Source organism: Narcine bancroftii, chromosome 9 (genome assembly GCF_036971445.1).
Source record: "Narcine bancroftii isolate sNarBan1 chromosome 9, sNarBan1.hap1, whole genome shotgun sequence".
In the NCBI taxonomy this organism is placed as follows: Eukaryota; Metazoa; Chordata; class Chondrichthyes; order Torpediniformes; family Narcinidae; genus Narcine; species Narcine bancroftii.
The window spans coordinates 23,727,933-23,755,843 of record NC_091477.1 but is presented as its reverse complement, the minus strand read 5'-3'; the positions used below and the strand labels follow the sequence as shown (position 1 = coordinate 23,755,843).

Sequence of the window (27,911 nt, the reverse complement as noted above, 5' to 3'; positions counted from 1 at the left end):
GAACCCAGGATACTGGCGCTGTAATAGACGTGTGCTAACTGCATCTGAGTAGGTCATAATGTAAAAGCATTAGTTAAACTTGACTTAAGGAATTGTACAGCAAAACATTGTGCTGGAAATTTGGCAGCATTCATCGTGTAATCAGTGTGAATTATAGATATAGTATATAATTACTTGCACACAAAATTCGGACCATTACTACTTTCTGAATCCTGGAACCAATCTGCACACATATCCCAGTTATATCACCTAGCCAAGATTCTACTATCGAGGAACAGTCATACTGGAAATGCAACAATTAGGACTTTATAGTCTTCGCTTTGAAGCTCAATAGAGTATGACTGCCATTTAAAAACATATTCTTGCATTTATATAGCAGATTTATAATCTCAGGACACCACAAAGAATTTCATAGCCAATGGAGTTGTTTTAAAGCGCAGTTTCTATTTAATATAGTGAACTGTCCAGTAAGCTTATCCACAGAAACTCCCACTTCAATAATGATAAGATAGGGTGTTATTAAAGAACACTGGCAGGTTCTGAGAACAATTCGATCCTTTCCTCAATGGCAAAATTATGGAATCTGGTTTACACTTAATCTCCTTTTATGAATAAAGTAAAATCAACAATAATTATTACTGTGTTGGCGGTGACTTAATGGTTGTTACACAATTAGTAATTCAGAGCCCACACTAACAATCCAGAGACCAGATTTCTAATCACAATTCAGAATTTGTGGAATCACCAATTACTAGTCTTTGTCACAATTAATGTCTATCGAGAGAGGACAAGAAACATATAAAAGTAGATGTCTTTGGCCCTGATCAGGATGTAATGGGAAACAAAAAAGATTGCTCAGGTTTTAAGACAGATTTTTGTTAGGGACAGGTGAATTACCAGAAGACAGGAAGATGATGTGCCCTATTTTAACAAAAGGCTTAAGGACAAGCCAGAAAACTACAGGCTGGCAAATCTCACATCAATGGTGAGAAGGTTATTGGAAGGAATGCTGAGGGACAGGATTTACTTGCTTTTGGAAAGGCAAGATCTAATTATGGATGGTCAGCATGACTTTATACACGAGAAATAATGTTTCTCAAATTTATCTGAGTATCTTGAAGGTGATCAAACGATTAATGTTGATCCCTGGGTTCTATGGTGGAACAAAGTACAGTCATTATACTTGTTAGCCCACCCTTGATACTGTAAATCCTCCCCCTCCAGAATTCCTAATAAAGGCAGTATCACCCAATCAATACTGCCTTGGAATCAGGCCAACAGCACATAAGATATGACAACGTTTATAGCGATTAAAGCCTATTAATCTCGACTTCTGGTCTGTCAGGTCTAATTGATAGGGCTACAATTTAATCGCTATACCTACGTGCCATGGACAAGGCTATTGGAGCGGAGAAGCTGAACACAGACCCTAAGGATTCAGAGGCCTCCATAAAATTCAATCAGTGGCTGCACTGCCTGAATGCCTTCATGAGGCGACGCAATATTCGGGAAGAAGTCAATAAGAGTGACCTACTGTTTGCTCAGGTTGGACACCACATTTTCTAGATGATTAGAGGCTGTGAGATATTAAGCCACTATGGGGCTTCTGCAAAAGGAGTACTTGACCCCAAAGAATGTGATCCACACCTGATACCATCTGGACAGCTGTTGACAAGCACCTGATACCTTCTGGACAGCTGTTGACAAGCACCTGGTGAATCCATTGACGAATACATTTGAGCCTTGCGGGAGCTGGGGAGAGCTTGTGGCTACACCGACATTACAGCAGTCATCTACCACCTGTGTGGCCAGTCTGATCATATCAGTCAAAGGCTCTTGGAGAAGGATGATCGGACCTTGCAGAATGTGGCCGATCGCGTCAAGGCACTAGCGGCGGGCCAACTAAATGCGGAAGCTTACTCCACCAGTAGTGCGGCCGCCACTTGGGGAGTTTGAGCATCATCATCTTGGGACTTGGGGTCCCAAACAGCAGTTGCCATCGCCGAGCACTCAAAGTGCTAATTACTGCGGCCAGACGAAACACCTGCAGAAGAACCTCAAAGGAGGATGCTGCCCGCCAAACTGTGAGGCGCCAAGATGCGCGGTTTGAGGCGATATCAGCTCACTGGCGGTGGTCAATGTGGCAGGCACCAAGAGATTTATTTAGGCAGTCCTTGTACCTCTTCTTTGGTGCACCTCTGTCTCGGAGGCCAGTGGAGAGCTCGCCATATAACACAATCTTGGGAAGGCGATGATCCTCCATTCTGGAGACGTGACCTACCCTGCGCAGTTGGATTCGATGCTGTCGACCTCTGCCATCTCAAGTACTTCGATATTGGAGATGAATGTTGAGGATGGAGCGGAGACAACGCTGGTGGAAGCATTCTAGGAGCCGTAGGTGATGCCGGTAGAGGACCCATGATTCGGAGCCGAACAGGAGTGTGGGTATGACAACGGCTCTGTATATGCTAATGTTTGTGAGGTTTTTCAGTTGGTTATTTTTCCAGACTCTTTTGTGTAGTCTTCCAAAGGCGCTATTTGCTTTGGCGAGTCTGTTGTCTATCTCGTTGTCGATCCTTGCATCCGGTGAAATGGTGCAGCCGAGATAGGTAAACTGGTTGACCGTTTTGAGTTTTGTGTGCCCAATGGAGATGTGGGGGGGGGGCTTCTAGTCATGATAGGGAGCTGGCTGTTGGAGGACTACAGTCAGACCATCAACCGGTTCACCCTCTTGGATGCCTACCCCCTCCTTCGCATAGCTGATACGGCAAATGAGATTGCCCAGTACCAGGCCTTCTCCACCACTGACCTCAAGTCGGCCTATCACCTGCTCCCAATCCACCTGGAGGACAGCTCATACACAGTGTTCAAGGCGGATGGCTGACCCTACCATTTAATCAGTGTCCTCTTTGGAGTCACAAACAGAGTTTCGGACTTACAGAGGGAGATGGACCGAATAGTGGATGACCACCAACTGAAAGCCACATTCCCCTACCTGGACAATGTGAACATCTGTGGCCATGACCTGCAGGACCATGAAGCTAACCTGCAAAAATTTCCTCCAGAGAGCAAAATCCCAAAATCTCACATAACCAAAAGAAATGTGTGTTCCGCACTTTGTGGCTGGCTATATTAGGGTGGAGAATGGGGTCATTGGACCCGACCCTGAACGTAAAAGGCTAAGAGGGGATTTGATAGAGGTGTTTTAGATAATGAGAGGAATAGATGGAGTTGATGTGGATTGAGAGGAGAGATGGATACAAGAGGTCATGGGTTGAGAGTTGACGGCTAAAGGTAACATAAGGGGGAAGTTCTTTACTCAGAGCGTGGTTACTGTGTGGAATGGGCTTCCAGGAAAGATGGTGGAGGCAGGGTCAATTTTGTCATTTAATAAAGAGTTGGATACGTATATGGATGGGAGGGGGATGGAGGGATATGGGCAGAGTGCTGGTAAGTGGGATTAGAGGAGGGTACTTGGATCAGTGTGGACTAGAAGGGCCAAATTGACCTGTTTCTGTGCTGTAATTGTTATATGGTTTTATATATGCAGCCCCTGCTGTAGCTCCCATTCCCCCATAACCTCAAGGCCTGGAAAAGGTGCCTGGGGTTCTTTTCATACTATGCACAATGGATCCAAAATTATGCAGACAAAGCTCACACCCTGGTAAAAACTGCTACTTTTCCCCCATCGTCAGAGGCCCAAGCTGCCTTCACTCGCATCAAAGGCGACATTGCCAAGGTAGACAAATCCATCCCATTCCAGTTGGAGAGCAATGCATCCAACTTCACCCTGGCTGCCACACCAAACCAGGCGGGCAGGCTGGTGGTATTTTTCTCCCTTAACCTCCAGGGCCCTGAACTCCAGCACTCAGCCATTGAGAAAGCGGCCCACTGGAGGCATTACCTAACCAGCAAACCATTCACCCTGCTGACTGACCAATGTACAGTCACATTTATGTTTAACAACAAACAGTAGGGAAAAGTTAAGAATGACAAGATCCTGAGGTGGAGAATTGAACTGTCCACCTACAACTACAAGATCTTGAAGCAGCCTGGGAAACTCAACGAGCCTCCCAATCCCCTGTCCTGGGGTACCTGCACCAACATGCAAGCAGATCACCTCCAAGCCCTATACAACAGCCTCTGCCACCCCAGAGTCACCAGCCCGCAACCTCCGGTACATTAGGGAGCTGACCCGCAGATGGCCAGAGTGCAACCCGCACTTCTTCTGGGTGGAGAAATCTCACTTGATCAAGGCCACCTTCCCCCTTGAATATCTAAATGTGGACTTCAAGTGGAGAAGTTACAGCATCAGGGGAGGGCCAACCAGTACAATGACTGTAAAATATAGATCATGAAAATGAGTACATAGATAGAGATGGTGGTAAAGATGGTGTATTGCAAGCTTGCAGCAGGGAAAAGGTTTCCATGCAGTGAAGGAGGCTGAGAGGTATCTAAAATTATGAGATACATATACAAGGTAAATTTCTAGTGTCTATTTTCCATTATAGGAGTATCTAAAACTATAGCCAATGAGTTTAATGTGAGAAGAAACAGGTTTAAAGGCATTTTTTCACAGAAGAGGTAGTTGGTGACTGGAATGAGGTGCCAGAGGAGATGGTGAAGGCTGGGACAGGAACAACATGCAAGAGTTAACTGGTTGGGTACTTGAAAGAACAAGGCATAGATCAGTGATTCTCAACCTTGTTTTCCCACTCACATACCATCTTAAGTAATCCTTTACTAACTACAGACTCCATGACTCTGTCATCCTTATTCAGTCTGGTCTATCTCATGTGGAGGACTTTTCCCCAAAATGGCTTAGCAAACCACTCACCACATCTTCTCATGGGACAAGGGAATAAATATTGGCTTCGTTAACATAAGCTTATGTTAAATGTATATATACATTTTTTAAAATAAATCTTTTTTTTTAAAAAGTTCGTCTTTTGAAATTGTATATGATAGATGGTCATACATAATATGTAATTTAATAACAAAATATTATCATTTCATGTTCAGTACAACTGACAATAAGGATATCTTTTGAACATTTTTATTCATTCTTTTCAGTCTAATTTATTTTTAATGTGTAACCACAATAGAGACTCTATCATTAAACTTAAAAGTTAACTCTAATTTAAATAAGCAGAACGTCATTCTAGATATAATAGGCTCATAGACTTCAAGAATTTTTCAGAGCAGATATATTACGCAGAGCACATGCATTTCTGCCATTCTCAGGCAGAAATTACTTCAGTGATCTGAACATCAAAGAAAGTTATCAAGAGAACCTTGACATGATGTTCCAATTCGACATTTATGACATGCCTGAGTAATGGTATGAAACAGCCAACATTAAGCTGGCATCTTTCAAAAAAGAGACCCACGTTGTTTCAACCAGCAGTGATGATACTGACCTCAGAATTATCTGAGGTTGAAAATATATATATGTGAAGACAGGATCAGCCTTGGTAATATTGATCCCAATGCTTCAATCAGTCATCAACATTCACAGCTTACACTTCCGAGACTAATGTACACTTCAGTAAATTCCCACATTGACAATTACACCAATTTTCCAGAAAAAAAGTCCTTGATTTGAATAATTAAATCAAAAATGACAAATAAAATTAAAGCAGAATGATGAAGGAAGGGGATTAAAAAAGAAGAAAGTTTGGACACTGAGGTGAAGAGAGATAAAACTAGTGTAATTATCATTAACATGAAGCGACACTCTGAACTCCAAGATTTTTGATTGTCATGTAATAAAACAGAAAATGTAATATTACATGAAATTTCCTTTAGCCTTCCATAAAGCAGACCAAGATTCGTCATCAGCAGAAATTGCCGTGCCCCTTACAGACAGGGAAAGAGAAGAAAAAGAAAGTGTGTTGTTCTCCCCCCCACCCCCACCACCACCGAGTCACCAAGTGTCCATGGGTTCACCTCCAGCACTCCTGCAGCCACACAGACTTTAGTCCAAACCATCAGCAACCCGAACTCCAGATCCAAACCTGTGACAAAATCAAAGCCTTCAGCACCCTCGGTACTGCCTCACATCTTAGTTCAGATACCTGGTAGCCCTTCAGCCGGTCTTGAGCCAATCTCCAGCAGTCTGCAGCCTAGTGTGGGTCCCTTGACCCCAGCCTGCAATCTGTGTGGGTTCCTCACCATGAGTCATCAACAGTCCACCATTTGTGTGTTCTTCAGCTTAGAGCTCCTTGCTAGTCTGCCACCACGGTACTATCCTATGGCTCATCTCCTCTGCTTCTCCTTCTCAAATGGAAGGTGGTCTTCCCAATTTCTGGAGCCCAGCACCAGGCCTCTTCTTCCCCGGAGTCTGCAACCTCTTGAGGCTGCTGCCAAACAAGAGCATCACCATCTTGGGTTCAGACGCAGTGGTCGCAGGATTTCAAAATTATCCACCTTTAACAGGCCATTTAAAGCCTGTATGGAGCTGACAGCAGTCAGACTGGACAGTTAGACCACTCAGGGGAATGCTGTGTCTCCATTCCCCGATATCCGTGAGACTGTACCAGGGCAGCACTACAGTTACAGAAGCTGTGGCAGTGCTGTCATTTTTTTTTTTGAATCTTTCTGATCAACTAAATATGGCAAAGGGAAATCATAACAGAGTTGCAGCCTCAGAGTTTGTGGAACTGATTTCTAGTGTTGTTGTGTGGGATCTGGACATCTGCATGGATTTTCCCTGGGTGTTCCAAATTCCTTTCACATCCCAAACACATGCAGGCTGGTTGTTTAATTGTCTGGTGTAAAATGACCATAGTGTGTAGACGAATCTGAGAGATTGATGGGAAAGTGAACAAAATAAAATGGGATTTGCATTTGATCAATGTAAATGGGTTCTTTTTGGCTTGATGGATTTAGTTTAAATTATGGAATTCTGAAGGCTCGAGGAATGGTATAGTGGAAATTGACCAGAATATTGCCTGTGATCGATCATTTCAGTTTGATGAGAGACTGGAGAGGCTAGATTTATTTTCTTTAGAAATGAGGAGGCTAAGGTGGGTGGGGGAGAATCTGATAGAAATTACGAGAAGCATAGATAGGATAAATGAAAGGTTTGAGTGTCTAAGACCACAGGACATGGTTTAAAGATAGGAGTGAGGAATTTAGAGAGATCTGAGGAAGATTTTTTTTTTCACCTGTAACGCAGAACTTGTATCCTTACAATATTAAGGAAGCACCTTGATGTGTTCCTAAATTGTCACTGCATAGTAGGCTTAGTACAGAGTAAGTGCTGGTGAATGGGTAGCATGGATAGTATTTAATGATCAGCTGGTGGGCTGAAGGCCCTGTTTCTGTGTTGCAATTCTTAATGAATGATATAATGTTCTATTGAGAGAAAGACTTGTACAATTTTACATTGTAATTGGTTAAAAAAAATTAAAATCCTGAAATATCTATTCTGTTTTTATGTGCCTCATTGCCACAGTGTATGAACACACTCTGATCTGGTTGGTGTCATGGGTGACTTTTTCTTATAGTGTGCACTGCTTGCCATCCTTGTTATTTCTGAAGTACTCTATGTGTAACCTACACCACCTTACTAGGATGTGAAGACTTTGTTTTATCCTTCAGCTGTTTATTTACAGAATAGATTGATTTTTTTTTTACTTTCAGCATATTTAATCATTTCACATGTTTCCTCCATACATTGTGCTTAAACTATGTTTACCAATATATTAATCAGTCTGACATATATGTAAAGTCCTAAAAAGATGATGAAGAACCTGAAAAATTTGTCCCTTTCCCGACCCAAATGCTGTGGGAGCAACCATACAGGATTTCTTTTACAATATCTGGACACGTTGATCCAATTTGGACTTCAATATTCCACCAACTCAGGTTTCTGTCATTCTCTTCCCTATTACTTGATGTTCTGAAGTGGCACCATGTGCCTGTGTGGTATCCAGAGGCAGGTTTAACTTGGAAACTTCCAGCTCCGACAACAAAGGGAGATTTGTCAAATATTTTACACAACAGGCCAGTTACCACAGACTCCTACTTATGTTCCAAGTGGATCACCCTATTATGCATTGGGATACTTAACCTAAAAGCTTTATATCCCAGAATCACTCCTTTATAAGAAATTCCACTTTGCTACTTGATGCATTTTTATTACAACACCCAGACATAAGTGAATTGAAATCTTTTTTTTAAGTCTGTCTGAGGAAATCAGACCTTCAGACCTGGCTATTCAAAATACATCTTCACAGTCAAACATCCTTTTGCAATACACTTCTACACTACAGAAGGATAGTTGACTGTGAAGATGTATTTTGCTAAATTAATTAGAACTATACTAACAGAACTTGGTACAGTTCAGATTAGGACATTTTGCTCAGAATTTAACATTAAGCCTCAAATGTTGGGTGAAACGTGATACTTTTGGTTTTATTTTGGGCAGGTCATTTGCCAAATGTTTACTTCTTTCCTCATGGTATAAACAGTTTTCTTCTAAATCTTTTTTTTTAAATGTCAATTATAGCTCATAATCAAGTCCAACTCAGAATTGTACCAGTAGAAGTTAATTGCAAATGGATGTTTGATGGTGAACACTTTGTTCTATAATGTTTATTTGTACATATTCACTGTAAAACTACTTTAACAAGATAAGCAGTAAAATGAATTCTGAACATTTGTTTAGAACCATTGCTGTCATGCTTAGAACATATAATTCTGCTAAATATTTTCAGTCTCATGTTGAAACTGAAGACTAACTTTAATTTCTATTTTGCTTACGTTGGTTTGCCGCAGATTTTCCGATGGTACCACTGTTTGCAGTTGGTGAAGTATTTCTTGCTGGATCCTGCCACTTGCTGCAGAGCACATACATTGGGGCTGAGGGAGAACACATTTTTTCTTTTAAGTAAAGAAAGCTGAACAGGATTTGTCCAGGAAAGAGCAAAAGCATAATCAATCTACCACACAGCCATTCAATGAAACTATTGTTTCTCCATAGTATAGTACTACCTAACACGCCTCTCATCAAATTCAGTTTTAAAAGCTGTGATTTCATTACTGAAATAGACAGTGACTTTTTTATTCCAAATTAACGTGAATATTCCAACAATAGTGTCTTTCTCAAGTACATGTGCTTGAATGGACAATACAGCCTGAATTTTTTTTAAAGTTTTTTTTTAAATCAAGCCTGTGGGCTTTTTCACTTTCACTTTAGTTTTTCTACACATACCTGTCTTTGTGCTGTATGCCACTTCAGGCACAACATGATATCTGAATTCCAGTAAACTGATTTTAAAGTTAAGAGTTTCAGGCAAAACATTGCTAAAATTGCTTTAAAAGTTACTTACCCGTGCTGCCTGGCTCTGATCCTGCTGTGCTGTAACACTTGTTTATAGGGTAATATCGCATTGGTCAGACTAATGCAAAACAAAACTAAAGCAAAACCAAAGAGAACAAGGTACTTCATTCTGACCGTTCTCTCTGAAAAATCTAAACAGTCTGCTGGGGTAAAATGCTGCCTTTTACACAGTTGCAATTTATAGAGCCCTGAGCTATAGGGGCGGAGAGGATCATTAGCATGTAAGATCTAACTGATGTAACTTATGGGCAGGCCAGACCCTGCAGGCGAGAGGAGCAACCCACAGTTTTGTCATTGAAACTTTAAAGCAACCTCATGCCTTCTCTCTCATTTACTTTGGCAAGATGTTTGCATAATTTTGGTTTGAGACTAAATCAAAAGAAATGGAGGTATATATGATCGGTTTACATATGGAATGAACAAATACTGTGGGAGTTTAAAAAAATGGAAAACACCAGAAATGATTTGAAATCTATGAATTGAAACAAGCCATTCAGGCCCTCAATCCTGTTCCCCTATTGAACAGGCATCACAATGAAAACATTTTTATTAAAAGTTATCTTATTACTTCATCAAATCTATGCATGAAGTAGTTAGAGATACATGGCAATAGAATTATACTGCTTGAAAATAAGCCATCCAGCCCATCTGTTCAGGCTGACCTATGGGCATCAATCCATATTAATTCCTTCTTCCAGCACTAGGTAACTCAAATGGGCCCCTGTTAGCAACACTGCTTCCGCCACTCTCTTTGCCAGTGCGTTCCAGATATTCATCATTCTCGGGATGAAAAAGGTTCTCTTCAGATCCCCTCTAAGTCTTTTACCCCTTACCCTAAATCTGTGTCCTTAAGTATTGACAAAGAATTTCAATTGTAATCTAGTAACCTACATTATGATCTACAGATACAAGTTCAAATTGCAATAAGCCAAGTAAGAAATTTAAATGCTTGAATGAAAATCTAGTACAAGCATAGTGATATCGTAAGCTATGCAACTGTTTCAAACTGCAAGGAAAAGGTACAGTAAGAATGAAATGATACATCATCCAGTCAGACTCTCTTCATCTTATTTCTTCCTCGAAATCCAAGTTGTCAATGAAGACATCTGATACCTTGAAGTACTAATATTATTGAAATAGCTAACCTCTTTCCTAATAAATACTTTATATTTCATTGCATTCAGATAATTCTCCTTGCAGCATTTTTTCCCAGTCCATTCCTGAGCCCAATTACAATTTGGTTAACCTTTTGGTAAAATTCTATCTCAGATATTGCAGTCTCAGTGACATTGGAGTATATGTAATTTGTACAATCTATTTGGCAAGCTTCCATTTTACAGTTAAGTTGACCATTAGCAGCTCAATATAGGAAGGGGCCAAATCAGGCTTCTGTGGCAATGTCAATCTATTACCCATCCCATGATCTTAAATTAACAACTCTTTTTATTGTTTTGCTGACTTGCAATGACTTTCCAATCATTCACCAAACTATAGGTTGTCAAACACAGCCAAGTTATATAAACAATTGGGTAAACGTTTGATTTTATAAAATTTACTTTGTTAATAACCTCATAAGGCCATGGATTTAACATTATCGATTACTTACTTACAACATTGTGAACACAATGATAAGAAGATGAAAGGAGTGAGACAACCTGCTAAGAGGAAAATTATACAGATTGATCTATAAAACTGATTCAGTAAAGCAATATTGAGAGAGATCAGCCGATTTCTATTCACTAAAAGTGATTTAAAGTAATAATTTCAAGAATATTCACTTAAAATATATTCTTTGTTTCCATCATTCTGATATTTTAAACTTTGTCTATATTTGTTTGACTTAAAATACCCTTCAAATGATATTTAATGCTATGATCTTCCAATATGACATTATGGTCAAGAAATTCTGCAGGTGATAACTAATTTGAGAACTCAAAAGCAGTCCAGATTTTAGCCCCTGTGAATCAGTGGCATAGGGAAAGAATATTTGGGATGTTATACATCGAACCAATCAAGTGAGTTGTTTTGTTTTGGATGGTGCCAAGAGCAGTTGCTGTATTCATCCAAGAAAATGCAGAACATTCCACCAAATTCCTGATGTGTGCCTTGTAAGTGATGAAAGGCCTGGGGGGAAGTCAAGAGGTGAAATAGACTACAGGCTTCCTCTTTGAGAAGACATGTTTTCCTTTGCCACCTCTTCATATGAACTAAGCCTTTTTATAAGCTGCAGGAGATCATAAAAAGTAAGTCAATCAAAAACTTTGCCTGAGCAGCTGCCAAGAAGTCCACAATTGAACATGAACATGGCTCATCCCAAAGTCACCTCTGTTGACAGTATGATCTTCTATTTTCTTGGGAGAACTTAGATCATCTAAAGACTTCCCCAGATGCCCATCTTTGATGCATGATGTCCAATCATCTATTAGAAAAGTGAAGTGCCTATAACCATTCCAGTTCCACAACTCTTGGCATAAAGTAATATGATCAGGCCCACTAATGAAAGTGAGAACGTGTGTTTAAAAGATCCTGCCTATCACTCGAAGATAGCAGTTGTGTGTTTGCCCTTTAATAAAGCTTTTAAGCATAACTGTACTGAAAGTTGAGGTTTTGTGATGTTCATACATGCAACTTGTCTGACACATATGGATAGAAGTATCGACAAGGTATTTGCCACATGTTACAGTCAGCATCAAGCTTCAATGAAGAAAAGGGTTCATGTAATTAATTTGTTCTTCGATATCTCTTTTTATAACCATAGGATTTCCAAAGAGGTTTACAGCCAATGAATTATTTTGGAAGTGTCAAACCTAGTAATTACTTTCAGTCCTAAACAGCTATATAATATTTTTTCAGATAACAGATATTTTGTGGGACACTGAGGACAACTCTGCTGCCTTTATAATGTTACCATTGGACTTCTTATCTCATTTGTGCCTAACACTCCTGTACTCCCTTGTGCAAGCATAGCATAGTTCCTTTAACTATCACCACAGAGTGAGCTTTCCAACTGTCTTGTACTGAGTTCAGCATCTGGTGCAGGAAGCATCAGGTCATTACGGTGGGATCTATTTGGATACTATAATGGCTCCTGCATTGAAGGTGTTTGGGTAGGGCTTCATAGTGATGTAGTAGGTAGTGTTCCTGTCTCACAGTTCCAGGGACTCCCATTCAATCCTAGTCTCTTATGCCATCAGTGTGGAGTCTGACATGGACCCTGTAACCACGTGGGTTTCCTCCCAGTGCCTCAATTTCCTTCTACATCAAAAATGAGCAGGTTGGTGGGTGATGTACCATCAATAATTCACAAAAGCCTGAGTAGTGAAACAATCAGGCTTTTAATGGCTAAAGACCAGACCTCTATCAAACAACCATCCACCTCCTTAACTTATCAGAGCAAATGTAAAAGGGTGGCAAGCAAGGGGCTTTGGGTAGGATCAGTCTCGGGAGGCATGTCTAGTCAGTAGCAGCCAGTCACAGCATAACAGTGGTTTACCACAGTGGGATGATCAGACTCAGAGAAAAACTGATGCCTCATGACATTTCAGGGAAATATGTGGATGCATGGATTTGATGTGGTTCCTCTGAGAGCTAGCATAGTCTCAGTGGACTTAATGGCCCTCCATCCTTGTTGTAAGAAAATATGTATTTGGCGCTTTTTATAGTTGTTTCAAGATCTAGAAGTCTTCAGGATATGTGTTTTTCTGTTGTGCTTGCTTTTATGAGCCTTTGGTTGTTTCAGTACTCCTCTGCAGTGTTTCCCTAGCGACTACAGCATGTCTTGCGAAAGACTAGGAGCTTTTAATGGAAAAAGCTAGGAATGAATGATAAAAATCAGTGCACTTTCACCATGTATCTATTGACAGTCTGTTGTGACCTATTTAAAATGTCAAATCTGTTTAAATGAAGTTGCATCCTCTGATATCTGCTTTCATCCTTATGCAGTTGGAAGAAGGCTGATACGGAGACACAAAATGCGTGTACATTTCCTTCCACAGATAAGTCCAGCACGACAGGGAGCCACTGCAGGTGACCCTCGGGAAGAGCAGCAGGTCTGGATGTAAGTGTGACAAGGTTGCTGCCACAAGTCATGCTGAAGATCTAGCTTTAGTGAAGAAGAGAGTTCATATCATAAATGTTTTCTCAATTATCATTTTTCAGGAGCTCAGAATTTCCCCAAAAACTCCCCAGTAAATGAGTTAATTTTGTAGAATAGTTACTGACGTCATGTTGAGCCTGGTAACAACTTTCATCCCTAAGCAACAATGTAACATTGACCCGATGCTGAAGATTCTGTGGGACACTGAGGATAAAACTCCTGCCTTCAAAATGTTACCATTAGACTATTACCCCTGTTTGTGCCTAACACACCTGTAGTGTATGAGAGTGCATGTCTGAGAAGGTCCCTTTCACAAGCACAACGAGGTGAACCTTCCCATTGCTATATATCGAGTGAGGTCAGCATTTGGCTGTGAAACATCAGGTCGTTAAAAATCTCCAGTGCATCCATTTGAATTAGTTACTTGTTATTTTATTTGCAAAAGAAGCTGCTCCTGACCTAGAAAACTCAATTAACCAACCTGTGTCTGTTACATTTCTGGCAGCAAGTGTCCTAACTGGTGTATGATGGTGCATAAGTTCTCCAAGCCATCAAAGTGAATGCTGGTCTCTGGAGAGCACAAGTACATCTGAAGCAGTAGGTGTACTAAGAGTTTTGTACACATTACATATGCTGTGCGGCAGAGCTGTACTATTAGAGCAACCTCTAGTTGGTTGCCATATGTTTTAGAGACCATGATTCATCTTCAGCTGTGCTTATCTTTCTTTTCTCATTGCTATCCACTTCCAAATGAACTTCAATCACATTTTGAATGTGGGTGGCTGCAAGTTGAAGCAAGTCCATCCATCATACTTAACTTCCTTCTATACACTAACTCCAACTGAGTGGGAGGCTACTGGCAACACTGTTCTGCAGCTGTTTTCTACAACACAAACCATGGTAGATAAGAGGATTCTACTCCACTACAATGAAAAAGTATTTTCCTTTAGTTACTCTATACTTCAAAATAGATAATAAGAATTTAGGCTGACACTTAGGATTTTCATTTTGCGTGATGCCGTGAATTGATTGCCGTTAGGTTAGCTGATTCGCCTCTTAAAATTTCTTTTGTCCATAACAGGTAAAAAACTGAGCTTTGTCTAGGCAGATCATTTCATTTTATTTCGTTTGTAATATTTATAAATGATTTGGGTGAAAAAGTAGGTGAGTCGTTCATAAGATTTCAGATTATACAAAAATTGGGGAGTTGTGTAGAGGGCTACAAGAGAATACAACAGAATAAAGATTAGTTACAGATATGGGTGGAGAAATGGCAGATGGTGTTTAATCTGGAGAAGTTTGGGTGATCAAATGCAAGAGGAATGTATAGAGATAATGACATTCAGAGAGATCTAAGAGAGCAGCCACATAGCTCATCAAAATTGGCCACACAAGTAGATAAAGTGGCAAAGATGGCTTCTGGTATACTTAGCTTCATGAAGGTGATATTGTACCTCTATAAAACTTTGGTTAGGCCACACTTGGAATACTGTTTGTAATTTTCATCACCCCTTTACAGGAAGGATGTGGGGGCTTTGTAAAAAGTATAGGAAAAATTTGCCAAAATGTTACCTACCGTTGGTGAAAGCAGATACAATGGTAGTATTCAAAAGGCTTCTCGAAAGACTTAGGTATATAAAGGGGATGGAGGAATATTTACCAGGAGCATTGCAGCAGAGTAGAAGTTTGATTTGCACATGTTCAGCACAGACACATGGGCTGAAGGGCCTGTTCCTGTGTGGTACAATTCTATGTTCTGCAATTCCGTGTTCTGCCATCAAATAGAGTCTATTTTGTCCCAATTCCTTTTCTGGATGAGTTCCAAATTATTATCAGGATGATAGTTTTCATTGTACACCTACACTGATTTCAGATTTGTGTTTCTGTTTGCTGGGATTGTGTTAACCACAAGTCTCTTACCAATTCAATGAAAATTGATTTGGTTGGAGGGAGGGAACAGCTGATTGGTTTGCTTTTTAGAGTCAGTATTTCAGAGGAATCTAGTGCTGACTCTGTACTAAACTGAGAGAAGAGCAGTACCATCTGTCAAAAGATATTGATCAGATAACTTCCTGAGAAATTAATTGTTATTAGGTAAATATCAGCAAATGTTTCAACAAAATTGCTTGTGTCTGGAGAAGACGAGTCCAAAATTTCTAATTCTTAATCTATAATTCACTGTATTTCTCAATCACATTAATATATTTTGTTGAAGGCTATAACAGCTTCCAGATGGTGCTGTCATTGATATAAATTTAAAAAAAAAACATGTCTCAGCTACCTGTCAAATTCAAAGCAATAAAAATTCAGTCAGGAGCCTTGTCACAGCTTCCTCTGAAGTATTGTTGCTAATACTCTCAAGCTGTCTTCTGCTGTAAAAGTTGTGTTAAAATGACTGAATGTTTTTATATTTGGCTTTAATTCTACAAATTATATTTGACATTAGGGCACACTCATCTAATAATTATTTCTAATAAGTGGTTGAACATTTATTATAAGAATTCCTCTAAGAGAATAATAGTGCCAACGTTTGGATGTTTTAAGTCATAAGACCACTTTTACAAATTTGTTTGGTACACAATACGTCTCTCAGGGATATATAACCATATAACCATTTACGGAGCGGAAACAGGCCATGTTGGCCTTTCGAGTCCGCACCGGTTCACTGATTTTGTGCCCCCTCTTCAGGCATTGATATAAGACACAAATAGAATTAATGACCTACCAGAGAGTAGATATCTGGACCTACTGAGCCAATTCAGCAGCTGAAATTGAGTTAAAAACAGGAAATGCTGGAAATATTCAACGGGCCAGGAGAGAGAAAAAGAATTAGCATTTCAGGTTTGCAACCTTTTAGCAGACAAAGAAAAGTCAGAAATTAGACTGGACCTTTAGCAATTGCAGTGCAGAAAATATGTATTTGGTGCTTTTTATAACTTCCTCCTCTTTACCTTAAATGCTTTTGCTCTAGACTGTAACGTTTTTGCCCTGGGGAAAAAAAAATCTTATTGTCAACCCCATCAATACCTTTCATGATTTTATCTCATTTTTTAAAAAAACTCTTTCTCTTCTGTTTACATTTATTTAACATCTTTTATATTTCCTGCAAAAATGTCATTAATAAGCTTTCATCACCTTCTCTCAGATGGCACCACCATTGTCTTCCCAACCACATTTGGCTTTACCTTGGACATCATTGACTCTACTCCACTCCTTTAAATGCAATTTAAAGCATCTTTGATTTCTAACTTTCTTAGTTTTGATTAGAGGGCATCAAACAGAAATGTTAAAATGGTTACTCTCTAGAGATGCTGCCTGGCCCTATTGAATATTTCTGATATTTTCTGTTTGTTTTTATTTCAGATTTTGAGCATCTGCATTCTTTTCTTCTTTTTCAAATTGAGATTAAGTAACACCATGTACTTCAAATTAGTCACTTTCGCCATCTCAAAGGGAGGACTATAATCCCACTCCTCACAGAATGTCGATTTTAGCAATGTGATGTGGGACCTTGCTGACACTCTGCCAGCAACATGATTGCTTATGTCATGGAGGCCTTGTTTTTCTCTCATACTATCATTACTTTTGCAACTAACATTGCAAGATCTTTTGGAATACAGTACGATGGCATCTTGTGAGAATCTTCTAAAAAGAATCTTTTTGTGTCATATTTCTAATACAGTACACTCACACTTGTGCACACACTAGTTTTGTAGATTTATTGACATAGCGCTGGATGGGTCACGTCTCCAGAATGGAGGACCATCGCCTTCCCAAGATCGTGTTATATGGCGAGCTCTCCACTGGCCACCATGACAGAGGTGCACCAAAGAAAAGGTACAAGGACTGCCTAAAGAAATCTCTTGGTGCCTGCCACATTGACCACCACCAGTGGGCTGATAACGCCTCAAACCGTGCATCTTGGCGCCTCACAGTTTGGCGGGCAGCAACCTCCTTTGAAGAAGACTGCAGAGCCCACCTCACTGACAAAAGGCAAAGGAGGAAAAACCCAACACCCAACCCCAACCAACCAATTTTCCCTTGCAACCGCTGCAATCGTGTCTGCCTGTCCCGCATCGGACTTGTCAGCCACAAACGAGCCTGCAGCTGACGTGGACTTTTTACCCCCTCCATAAATCTTCGTCCGCGAAGCCAAGCCAAAGAAAGAACAGTTTAGTATCAAATAGGAGTTAATCATCCTCCAGTTTTACAAGCTTATATTTTCTGATCTGTTAAATTAAAAATAACAATAAATAAATATATCAAAAACCACTAAATACAAGAAATAAGAAAAATGTTTCTACTATAGTGTAAATCATTGTTTTGAAAAGGTATTTGAAATTACCAAAATTTATAATCAGATGTCTCACTGTAAAATTCATCATTTATTTGATTTGTGACACAAAACAGTTTATAAATATAGATTCAAGAATATCAATTGTTATTCTTAAAGTAATCTATACTTTAAATTTTTGAGGTCTCATTCCTGCCAATGAGCACTGTTAAGCATGGTTTGCATTCGTGCTGTAGTCTTTTCAGATGTCCCTGTGGATCCAGACAGTTTTCATCCTTAGCCAAGAAGAAAACAGTTTGATACCAATTTTAAAATGCATCAAAAACCTTGTTTTTCTTGTTTTAATTCTAACCTCATTGAAAACAGTTACTGATGGCTTTTCTGAGGACTGAGAGACATATCCTATGAGCTTTGTGAAATCATTAAAAAGAAGTCAGAGAAATTGTTGTGTCATTAGTGAGTACCACCACTGAGAATTCAAATGATAATCAATTCCAAAGAGATTTTGTTTTGGGAGAACCATCTTTGGACAAGAAGAAGAAATCAAAGATTTCCCTTCTCACATTGGCGTGAAATGCCTCTGGTTTCCAAACTCAGAGCAGCAGGGTGCTAATGGAAGTACTGACAATCAAACGTTACCACAATATTCAGTATATTACGCCAATCTCTACTACAGAGGAAAGCAGAGTGAGATTATAACAAAGATGTGGAGTTAGTTCAGCATGGTTTTTATTAGTTGTAGAAGTAATCTGTCTTTCATTACCAGAAAGGTTATACTGCAACAGTATGATGGGAATAAATAACCTCGACTGCCATTATTTTTTATCCTTCCATATTGTAATACTCCTTCTATCATCTCAGGGCAATGAAAGGCAGAGTAAACCATGGCAATCTAAACCTTATAATCCCAAATCAAATATTTAATCATCTCCTTAACCCAAACCTGGTCACTTCACTATTCAATTTCAAGAGTTACAAAATCCCAAATCCTCAAAAAAAAATTTTTTTAACCCTCTTTGCAACACATTTGATGTCATATTCATGGCTATGTCTACATTAAGGTGATATTCAGTAGCTGGTGAGGAAATTATCTTTAAATTATTTATTCTCAGGTCTATCTATTTTAAACAAAGCTCAGGACTTGATGGGGTAGACGATAAACCAAAAATAGCTCAATTGCATTGTAGTTTTACTTTCAGTTTGTATTTAGTTCTGATTAATATGAACTATTTATAGTACTAGTGTTTCTCAGTATTATGTCAATAGAATAATGGAACTTTCTAGAAAATTCTTTACGAAAACTATCCAATTACAGTAAAATCCCTGATATCCAGAACCTAAGGGGATTGGTAGATACCGGATAAGTGAGTTTTCCAGTTGTTTCATACTGTGTTGCATGAATGGAGAACTAACGGCGAGTTTAAAACAGTATTTTTTACCCATTTATTTTCCTCGATCATTTTTGCCAGTGGCTTGAATTCCAGACAACAGAGATTTTACTGTACACTCATACCCTATTCATTTACATTGGAATATTTTTACATGCATACAATTATTTAAATTATCCTTGAAAATTTCTGCAAAACTTGTTTCATCACCTCAACACCTCATTATAATTCTAAATTATTTTGCCAATTCATCTTTAATTTATAGCTCTGATTCTTCTACCATAAGGAACTATTTCTCATTGTTGACTCTGCCGAAATCACCCAAGATTACAAGTAATCCTAAAAAATGTTTGTTTTGCCTTCTCTAGTATGAGGAGACCAATTTCAACTTCCCGAGAAACTTAATGTGATGAGCATTTTCTTCAGTCATTCTATGCCCTCTCCTACGGCTTTGACATCCTTACTAAATTATATCACTCTGTGGACATGGATACATCCTGTTCGCCTATCAGAGTATCATGTCTATGGCTCTACAAAAACCTCTGGAACCCATGGACAGCAAAGATGCATACATCAACTACAGTTTGGTATTTAACACCATCATCCCCTCAAAACTGATCAGCAAACTTCAAGACCTGGGAATCAATACCCCACTGTGTAATTGGACCATGGATTTCTTCACCAGCAGACCACAATTAGTGAAGATTGGCAAGAAATTCTCCACAATCTCCATCAGTACTGGAGTACCATAGGGCTGTATTCTTAGCCTCCCGCTCTACTCATTTTACACCTACGACTGTGTGGTTCGGTACAAGAATAACACCATCTACAAATTTGATGACAATACCAGAACAATGGGTTGTATAAAGGAAGGGGATGTGTCAGCATACAGGTTGGATTTTGAAAACTTGGCTGAATATTGCAACAACAACCTTGCACTCAATGTCACCAAAACTAAGGAGCTGATTGCTGACTTCAGGAAAGTAAAGCCAGAGGTATACAATCCAGCGATCATTGGGGGATCAGAGGTGGAGAGAGTGAGCCAATTGGAATGGACTCTTGGGAGTCACTATCTCAGAGGATCTTTCCTGGACCTAACACACCAATGGCGTCATAAAGAAAGCATGTCAGCACCTCTACTTCCTCAGGAGTTTGTGGAGGTTTGGTATGACACCAGAAACCCTGGAAAATTTCTCCAGAAGTATGGTAGAAAGTGTGCTGACCAGCTGCATCACCATCTGTAGTGAACACAGCCCAGGACATCATAGGCAAAATCCTCTCCATTATTGAGCACATTTTCAGGGAGCGCTGCCGTCAGAGAGCAGCAGCAATCACCAAAGACACTCATCACTCAGCACACTGCTGCCATCAGAAATGAGGTCTAGGTGCCACAAGACTCATACCACCAGGTTCAGGAAGAGCTGCAACCCCTCCACCATCAGACTTCTCAACAACAAACTCAATCAGGGCCTCATTTAAGGACTCCTACTTGTGCACTTTATTGATTTTTTTATTCTCTCTATATTGCAGTTTGTTTACAGTTTTACACTGTGTACAGTTTATTTTTTGCACTACCAATTACCTCTGCAATGCCTACAGGAAAAAAGATTATCAGGGTTGTATGTGATGTCCATGTATGAACTCTGATAGTAAATCTGAAACCATGAGTCACGTATTGGATCTAATATTCCAGATGATCTTAGCCAGTGAATCATAAAGATTTGCCATTACTTTCCTTGAATTTGTATCCTATGCCTGTGTTCCTGAAAAGTATCACATTTTTTCTTTTGCAAAAATTTCTTGCTCTGCCATAATCAAATAAAGTGTTGGATGCAATTGTTGGATTCTAAACACTTAGTGATTTTTTACAAGCATCCAATAGCAAATCATTAATTCCTTTTCAATTCATGTTCAACAAAGAAATTCTGCTGAAATTATTAATATTTGATTAGTAGAATTGATAAATACTAATTAGTTGATATCATCTCTTTGGACTTTCAGATACCTTCACTAAAGTGCCACGCAAAAGATTACAAAAAGAAATTAGAGAACATGGTAGTGGGCACAATGTACTGAAGTAGACGGAGGACTAGAATAAATGGAAAAGACAGCCAAATAACTGGGTCATTTTCAAACTGGACAGCAGTGATGAGTGGGCTGTGGTAGGAATTAGTGATGGGGCCTGAATTATAAATAATTTATAAACATAATCTGGAAATATTTGAAAATTTGCAGATGCAAGGCAGGTTGGCAGGAAAGGTTTATGAAGAAGTTTGAAGGGAATTGAACTGAATAGTTTATCGTCATGTGTATCAGGATACAGCAAAAAAAAACCCTTTGTTTGTTGTGCTATACAGACAGGTAGTAGTGCAATGAAAACAAGTAAGTAAACAAAATTACAAGGTCCAGTGTTTCAACAAGTCAAATAATGTAAGGTAGAGTCTTATGTAAAGATAGCGCGGGGTATAGAGAAATGTACAATTATTCTTTACGAGCAAAGTGAGTAACTTCCCATATTTCTGCATTATATTCCATCAGCAATGTCTTTGCCTATTCACTTAGCCCATCTATTTTCTTATGCCACGTCCTTATTAAGTGTTAGGAGAATGGAGATAGGCTAAATGAATGGTCAAGGACATGGAATTGAATAGATAGGTGAAGCATTTTTTAAATAGTGAAAAATTGGAAGATATTTCTATGCTGTTGTACATAAATCACTGAAACGTTTATATGAAGCCCCACAGCAAATATTTATATGTACTAAAAATTGTGATGTCATGCTCAAATTACTGTGAGTCCACATCTGGAATAATGCATAGAAGTCTCAGCTTTCAACATATTGAAGAATAAACAGGGTAGAGGAATTATACCAGTAATAACTGGATGGTTTCCTGTATTGGTGAATTTGCCACATGAGAGGTGTTAAACAGACTGGGATCCTGACTTGAGAAAGTATTTGGAGGTGGTGCAGAGAATGTGTACCAGGTTGATTCCAGAGATGAGGGGGGTTAGCCTATGAGGAGAGATTGAGTCACCTGGGACTATACTCACTAGAATTGAGAAGGATGAAAAGGGACTTTATGGAAACATATAGAATTATGAAAGGGACAGATACGATAGATGCAGGAAAGTGTATCCATTGGTAGGTGAAACTAGAATGAGATGGCATAGCCTCAAGATTCAGGAAAGTAAATCTAGGATGAAGATAAAGAGGAACAATTTTTCCTGGAGAGTAGTGAATCTGTGGAATTCTCTGACAAGGAAGCAGTAGAGGCTACCACATGAAATATATTTAAGACGCATACTAGAGGAATTAAAGTTTAGAAGAAAAGGCAATAGATGGAACAGAGTCTACAGCTAGATCAGCTATGATATTATCAATTGGTGGAGCAGACTCAATGGGCCAGATGCTCTGATATCTTGTGTTCTGTCAAGGTACATGAAGAGATGATGCCAGCCTGCCTGAAGAAATAAGGGTTCATCCATTCCAGACAGAAATCAAGAGAAATTGCTTCACGCCATGGGTATCTTATGTTTCTTTTACCTCAGAAGGCTGTGGAAGCTCTGGTCGATACCACCACTTGAGTTCCAATGCTATCTATAAATTTGCTGATGTCTGCACAGCTGTCGGCAGATCACAAACCGCAATGAGGAAATGTACAGGAGGGAGATAGATCAGCTCATTGAGTGGTGTCACACCAACAAACCACTTTAGCAAAACTAAGGAGATGATTATGGACTTCTGGAAGAAGTCAGGGAACATGATTCAGTCCTCATCGAGGACTCAGTCATGCAAAGGATCAAGAACAAATTCCTAGGTGTCAGCATATCCGAGGATCTGTCCTGGAGCCACCATTGCAATGCAATCATAGAACCATAGAATGTTACAATGCAGAAAACAAGCCACTCAGGCCCTCTTGTCTGTGCCAACCATCATTTCTCTAGTCCCACTGGTCTGTTTCCATTCCCTCCACTCCTCTCATATCCATGTACCTATCCAATTTACTCTTAAAATACATGATCAAGCCCGCATTCATCATATTAGATGGCTGTTCATTCCACACTCCCACCACCCCCTGAGAGAAAAATTTCCCCCTAATGTCCCCCCTAAACCTCTCCCCTTTCAGCTGAAAACTATGACCTCTCACTTTTATCTCCATCAATCTAAGTGTAAAAATCCTATTGGCATCCATTCTGTCTATACCTCTCATAATCTTGTAAACCTCAAACAAATCTCCCCTCATTCTTCTTCACTCCAACGAATAAAGTTCTAACCTGCTTAATCTTTCCCTGTAATTCATCCCCTGAAGATAGGCAACATTCTAGAAAATCTCTGCACTCTTTCAATCTTATTGATATCCTTCCTATAGGTTAGTGCCTAGAACTGCAAACAATATTGCAAATTTGGCCTCACCAATGTCGTAAACAACTTCAACATTACATCCCAACTCCTATACTCAATACTTTGATTTATAAAGGCTAAGATACCAAAAGCTTTCTTTACAACCCTGTCCACATGCGACGCCACCTTCAAGTTACAATGTATCTGCACTCCTAGATCTCTCTGCTCCTCCACACTCCTCAGTGCTTTATCATTTTCTGTACATCTCCTATCTTGGTTTGCTTTTTCAAAATGTATCACCTCACACTTGTCTGCATTAAACTCCATCTGCCACTTTCGGTCCTATTCTACTAGCTGGTCCAGGTCTCTCTTCAAGCTTTGATAACCTCCTTGCTGTCCACAGCGCCTCCTATCTTTGTATCATCAGCAAATTTGCTGATCTAATTCCAACATTATCATCCACACAATCACAATCTGGCTATCCATCGCATAGAATGATGATGGTTCCTTTGAATCAGTTTGTGGGGTTTGATATGAGGACAACCCACTCCTCAGAAAGGAACAGCGTGTGCGTGAATGGATTTATGTGAGTAGGGGTTGGCTCAGTTTCAGAACCACCCTCTCGACATCTCCTCCCAGACCCAGTGGCATGGTGAGGTCCAAGACGGCTGGTGGAAGTTCTGTTGCAGTGAATGGCCAAACTTCAATACAAGGGATGCTTTTTCCATGCTTCACAGCACGTGTTACCATTGATCCTATGAGAAGGTTCATTGCCCTTTAACAGTCTTGTTTTTCATCCTCCAGGATGTCTAGCCACCCTCCACACCAGGCAAGCTTGGTGGGGAAGCCAGTTTCATCGCTGACCACCTGACCATGTGACAAGTAGTACTGGGTTACATGGTACCAGTAGCACTCAGACAAGTGACCTGACATCAGGACATTATCAACCAGATCATTGATATATACAACAAATAACAATGGTCCCAACACAGAACCCTGAGGTATACCACTGGTCATAGGCCTCCAATCCAAGAAGCAACCTTCCACTACTACCCTCTGCCTTCTCCCACACAGCCAATTTCGAATCCAGTTTACCATCTCTCATTGAATATCTAGTATCATAACCTTCTGAACTAACCTCCCATATGGGACCTTCTCAAAGGCTTTACTAAACTCCATGTAGATAACATCCACAACCTTTCCTTCATCCACCTTCCTGGTTACCTCCTCAAAAAAATTCCAAAAGATTTGTTAAACACAATCTACCACGCACAAAACCATGCTGACAATCCTTAATCAGCCCATGACTGTGCAAATATATCCTGTCTCTCAGAACTCCTTCCAATAATTTACCTACTACTGATGTCAGACTCACTGGCCTATAATTATCTGGTTTAATTTTGGAGCCTTTTTTAAACAACAGGGACAACATGAGCTACCCTCCAGTCCTCTGGTACCTCACCTGTGGCTAAGGACATTTTGAATAAATCAGCCAGGGCCCATGAAATTTCTACTCATCTCTCTCAGGGTTCAAGGGAATATCATATCTGGCCCAGGTGATTTATCTACCTTTATTCGCTGTAAGGCAGCAAGCACCCCTTCCTCCTTAATCTCCATATGTTCATTGATTCTATGTCAGTTTCCTGAGAAAATACTGATCATCAGATGCAAGGATCGACAATGAGATAGACAACAGACTCGCCAAGGCAAATAGCGCCTTTGGAAGACTACACAAAAGAGTCTGGAAAAACAACCAACTGAAAAACCTCACAAAGATAAGTGTATACAGAGCCGTTGTCATACCCACACTCCTGTTCGGCTCCGAATCATGGGTCCTCTACCGGCACCACCTACGGCTCCTAGAACGCTTCCACCAGCGTTGTCTCCACTCCATCCTCAACATCCATTGGAGCGCTTTCATCCCTAACGTCGAAGTACTCGAGATGGCAGAGGTCGACAGCATCGAGTCCACGCTGCTGAAGATCCAGCTGCGCTGGATGGGTCACGTCTCCAGAATGGAGGACCATCACCTTCCCAAGATCGTGTTATATGGCGAGCTCTCCACTGGCCACCGTGACAGAGGTGCACCAAAGAAGAGGTACAAGGACTGCCTAAAGAAATCTCTTGGTGCCTGCCACATTGACCACCGCCAGTGGGCTGATAACGCCTCAAACCGTGCATCTTGGCGCCTCACAGTTTGGCGGGCAGCAACCTCCTTTGAAGAAGACCGCAGAGCCCACCTCACTGACAAAAGGCAAAGGAGGAAAAACCCAACACCCAACCCCAACCAACCAATTTTCCCCTGCAACCGCTGCAACCGTATCTGCCTGTCCCGCATCGGACTTGTCAGCCACAAACAAGCCTGCAGCTGACGTGGACTTTTTACCCCCTCCATAAATCTTCGTCCGCGAAGCCAAGCCAAAGAAACACCAGTTGGACCACTCTCATCCTCTTGGGGACCGATTTTGTCCCACACTATCCTTTTACGCTTAATATACTTATAGAACCCCTTCTGGTTTACCTTCATATTATCTGCCAGAACAACTTCAGGTCTTTTTGCCTTCCTGATTTCTTTCTTAAGTATTTTCTTGCTTTTTTTGAACTCTTCAAGTACCTCATAAGCTTCGTGTTGTCTACACTTGCTATACATCTCTTTCTTTTTCTTAACCAAATCACTGATGTTCCCTTGAAAATCATGGTTCCCTATGCCTGGCAACTTTTCCTTAAATCCTAACAGGAACAAGCAATCTCTGCACCCTCAAAATTTCATTCTTGAAGACCATCCACTTTCCTAACACACCCTTGCCATAAGACAACATATCCCAATCTACTCCTCTAAATACTTTCTCATTTCAACAAGATTTGCATTCCTCTAATTTAAAATCTCAACATGAGGACCAGACTTATCCTTTTCCATAAATAATTTGAAGCGAATGACATTATGGTTACTGGACCCAAAATGCTCACCTCCACATACATCTGTCACCTGACCTACCTTGTTCCCTAATAGGAGATCAAGTACTGCATCCTTTCTCGTTAGTACCCCAATGTATTGAATTACAAAACTTTCTTGAACACATCTCATTCTCTAAGCCATCCATCTCTTTTACAGTATGGGATTCCCAGTCAATACTTGGGTAGTTAAAATCCCCTACTATCACAACGTTCTGCTTCATGAAGAAGGGTAGCCAGTGGCTTTGCTTTGTGAAGTGTTTGAGGAGATTCGGTAGATCAAAATCTTCCACAGTTGTACAGTGGAGAGCATTCTGGCTGGTTACATCAGTATCTGGCACAGAGGTGACTGCTCAGGACAAGAAAAAACTTCAGAGGGTTGTTAACACATCCTGCGGCATTACAGGCATCAGACCACTCCATCGAGGACATCTACAAGAGGTAGTGTCTTAAGAAAGCAGCTTCTATCTTCAAGGATCCCCACCACCCAGACCATGCCCTCTTCACTCTGCTACCATCAGGAAAATGGTACAGGAGCCTAAAGACAAGCACTCAGTGGCACGAGGATAGCTTCTTCCAGGCTGCTATCAGATTCCTGAATGATCAACGAGCCAGACTCTGCCTTACTTTGACTTTTCGTGCACTATTTTTAATTTATTTTTATAAAGTGGTTTATATAAATATTTACACAGCGATGCTGCCGCTAAACAATGAATTTCGTGACTTGTTAATCACAGTAAATTCCGATTCTGACTGAATAGCTTTTTACATATCAAGTGATCAAGGGTTAGTGTAAAAAAAGATAATGACAATCAGATTGAATAGTGGAGCATGTTGAGGAGTTGAAAGACCTTCTCCTGCTTATATATCTCAAGTTCATGTGTTCTCAGAATCTACATTTAATAAAGATCACCTATTTTGAAAATAATTTCAGGCTGATAAATGTTAGATGGTAAAATAACACCAGATAACAAGTTACAGTTTGATTTTCAAATGAAAATTTTCCAATTATAAATCATAAAGAGGTCTTAAATGCATCTTTGAATTCCATATTTGGGCATAATTGATGAGATAAGGCCTAACAACTCTGTAGGACTGCTTTGAATCCACGGTCTGGAGGGCATTCAGGGAGACGGCCACCTACAACGACCACATCAATGAATACAGTGATAAGTAAATGTATTGAAAATGTCATAGTGATCCAACACTACCCAGCCAGGGTAAATCAAACACCATGGCTACACCCAATGGTGCACAGAGATCATGCTCCTGCTTTCAGGTCAAGTGACAAGATGGAATTAAGAGCAGCAAGTGCTAAACTCAGGAATGCAAAGCGTGGTTCGCACAGAGAATCGACAGTTACTTGTGTGACACTAGCCACACAGTCCATTGTCCTCAAGGGTTTCAAGACTGCCACCATTATCCCGGTACCAAAGATACTGACAGTAACAATGACTACCACCCAGTGGTTCAGATCTCCACCATTATGA

At 40.1% G+C, this 27,911-nt stretch overlaps 1 protein-coding gene across 2 annotated transcripts in view; it reads right to left on the bottom strand.

The window, feature by feature from the left end:
* Positions 1 to 9,535, bottom strand: part of tgfbi (transforming growth factor, beta-induced) — a 68,436-nt gene extending 58,901 nt beyond the window's left edge. Inside the window, exons 1-2 of one of the 2 annotated variants that reach the window (XM_069897772.1) lie at positions 9,339 to 9,535; positions 8,770 to 8,868 (exon numbers count right to left, since the gene is read on the bottom strand). In XM_069897772.1, coding sequence (XP_069753873.1) covers positions 8,770 to 8,868; positions 9,339 to 9,457 — 218 coding nt within the window. In that variant the 5' untranslated portion in view covers positions 9,458 to 9,535. The remainder of the gene's footprint in view (positions 1 to 8,769; positions 8,869 to 9,338) is intronic. The other variant, XM_069897773.1, reaches the window with a different exon arrangement.
* Positions 9,536 to 27,911: the final 18,376 nt, after the last annotated feature.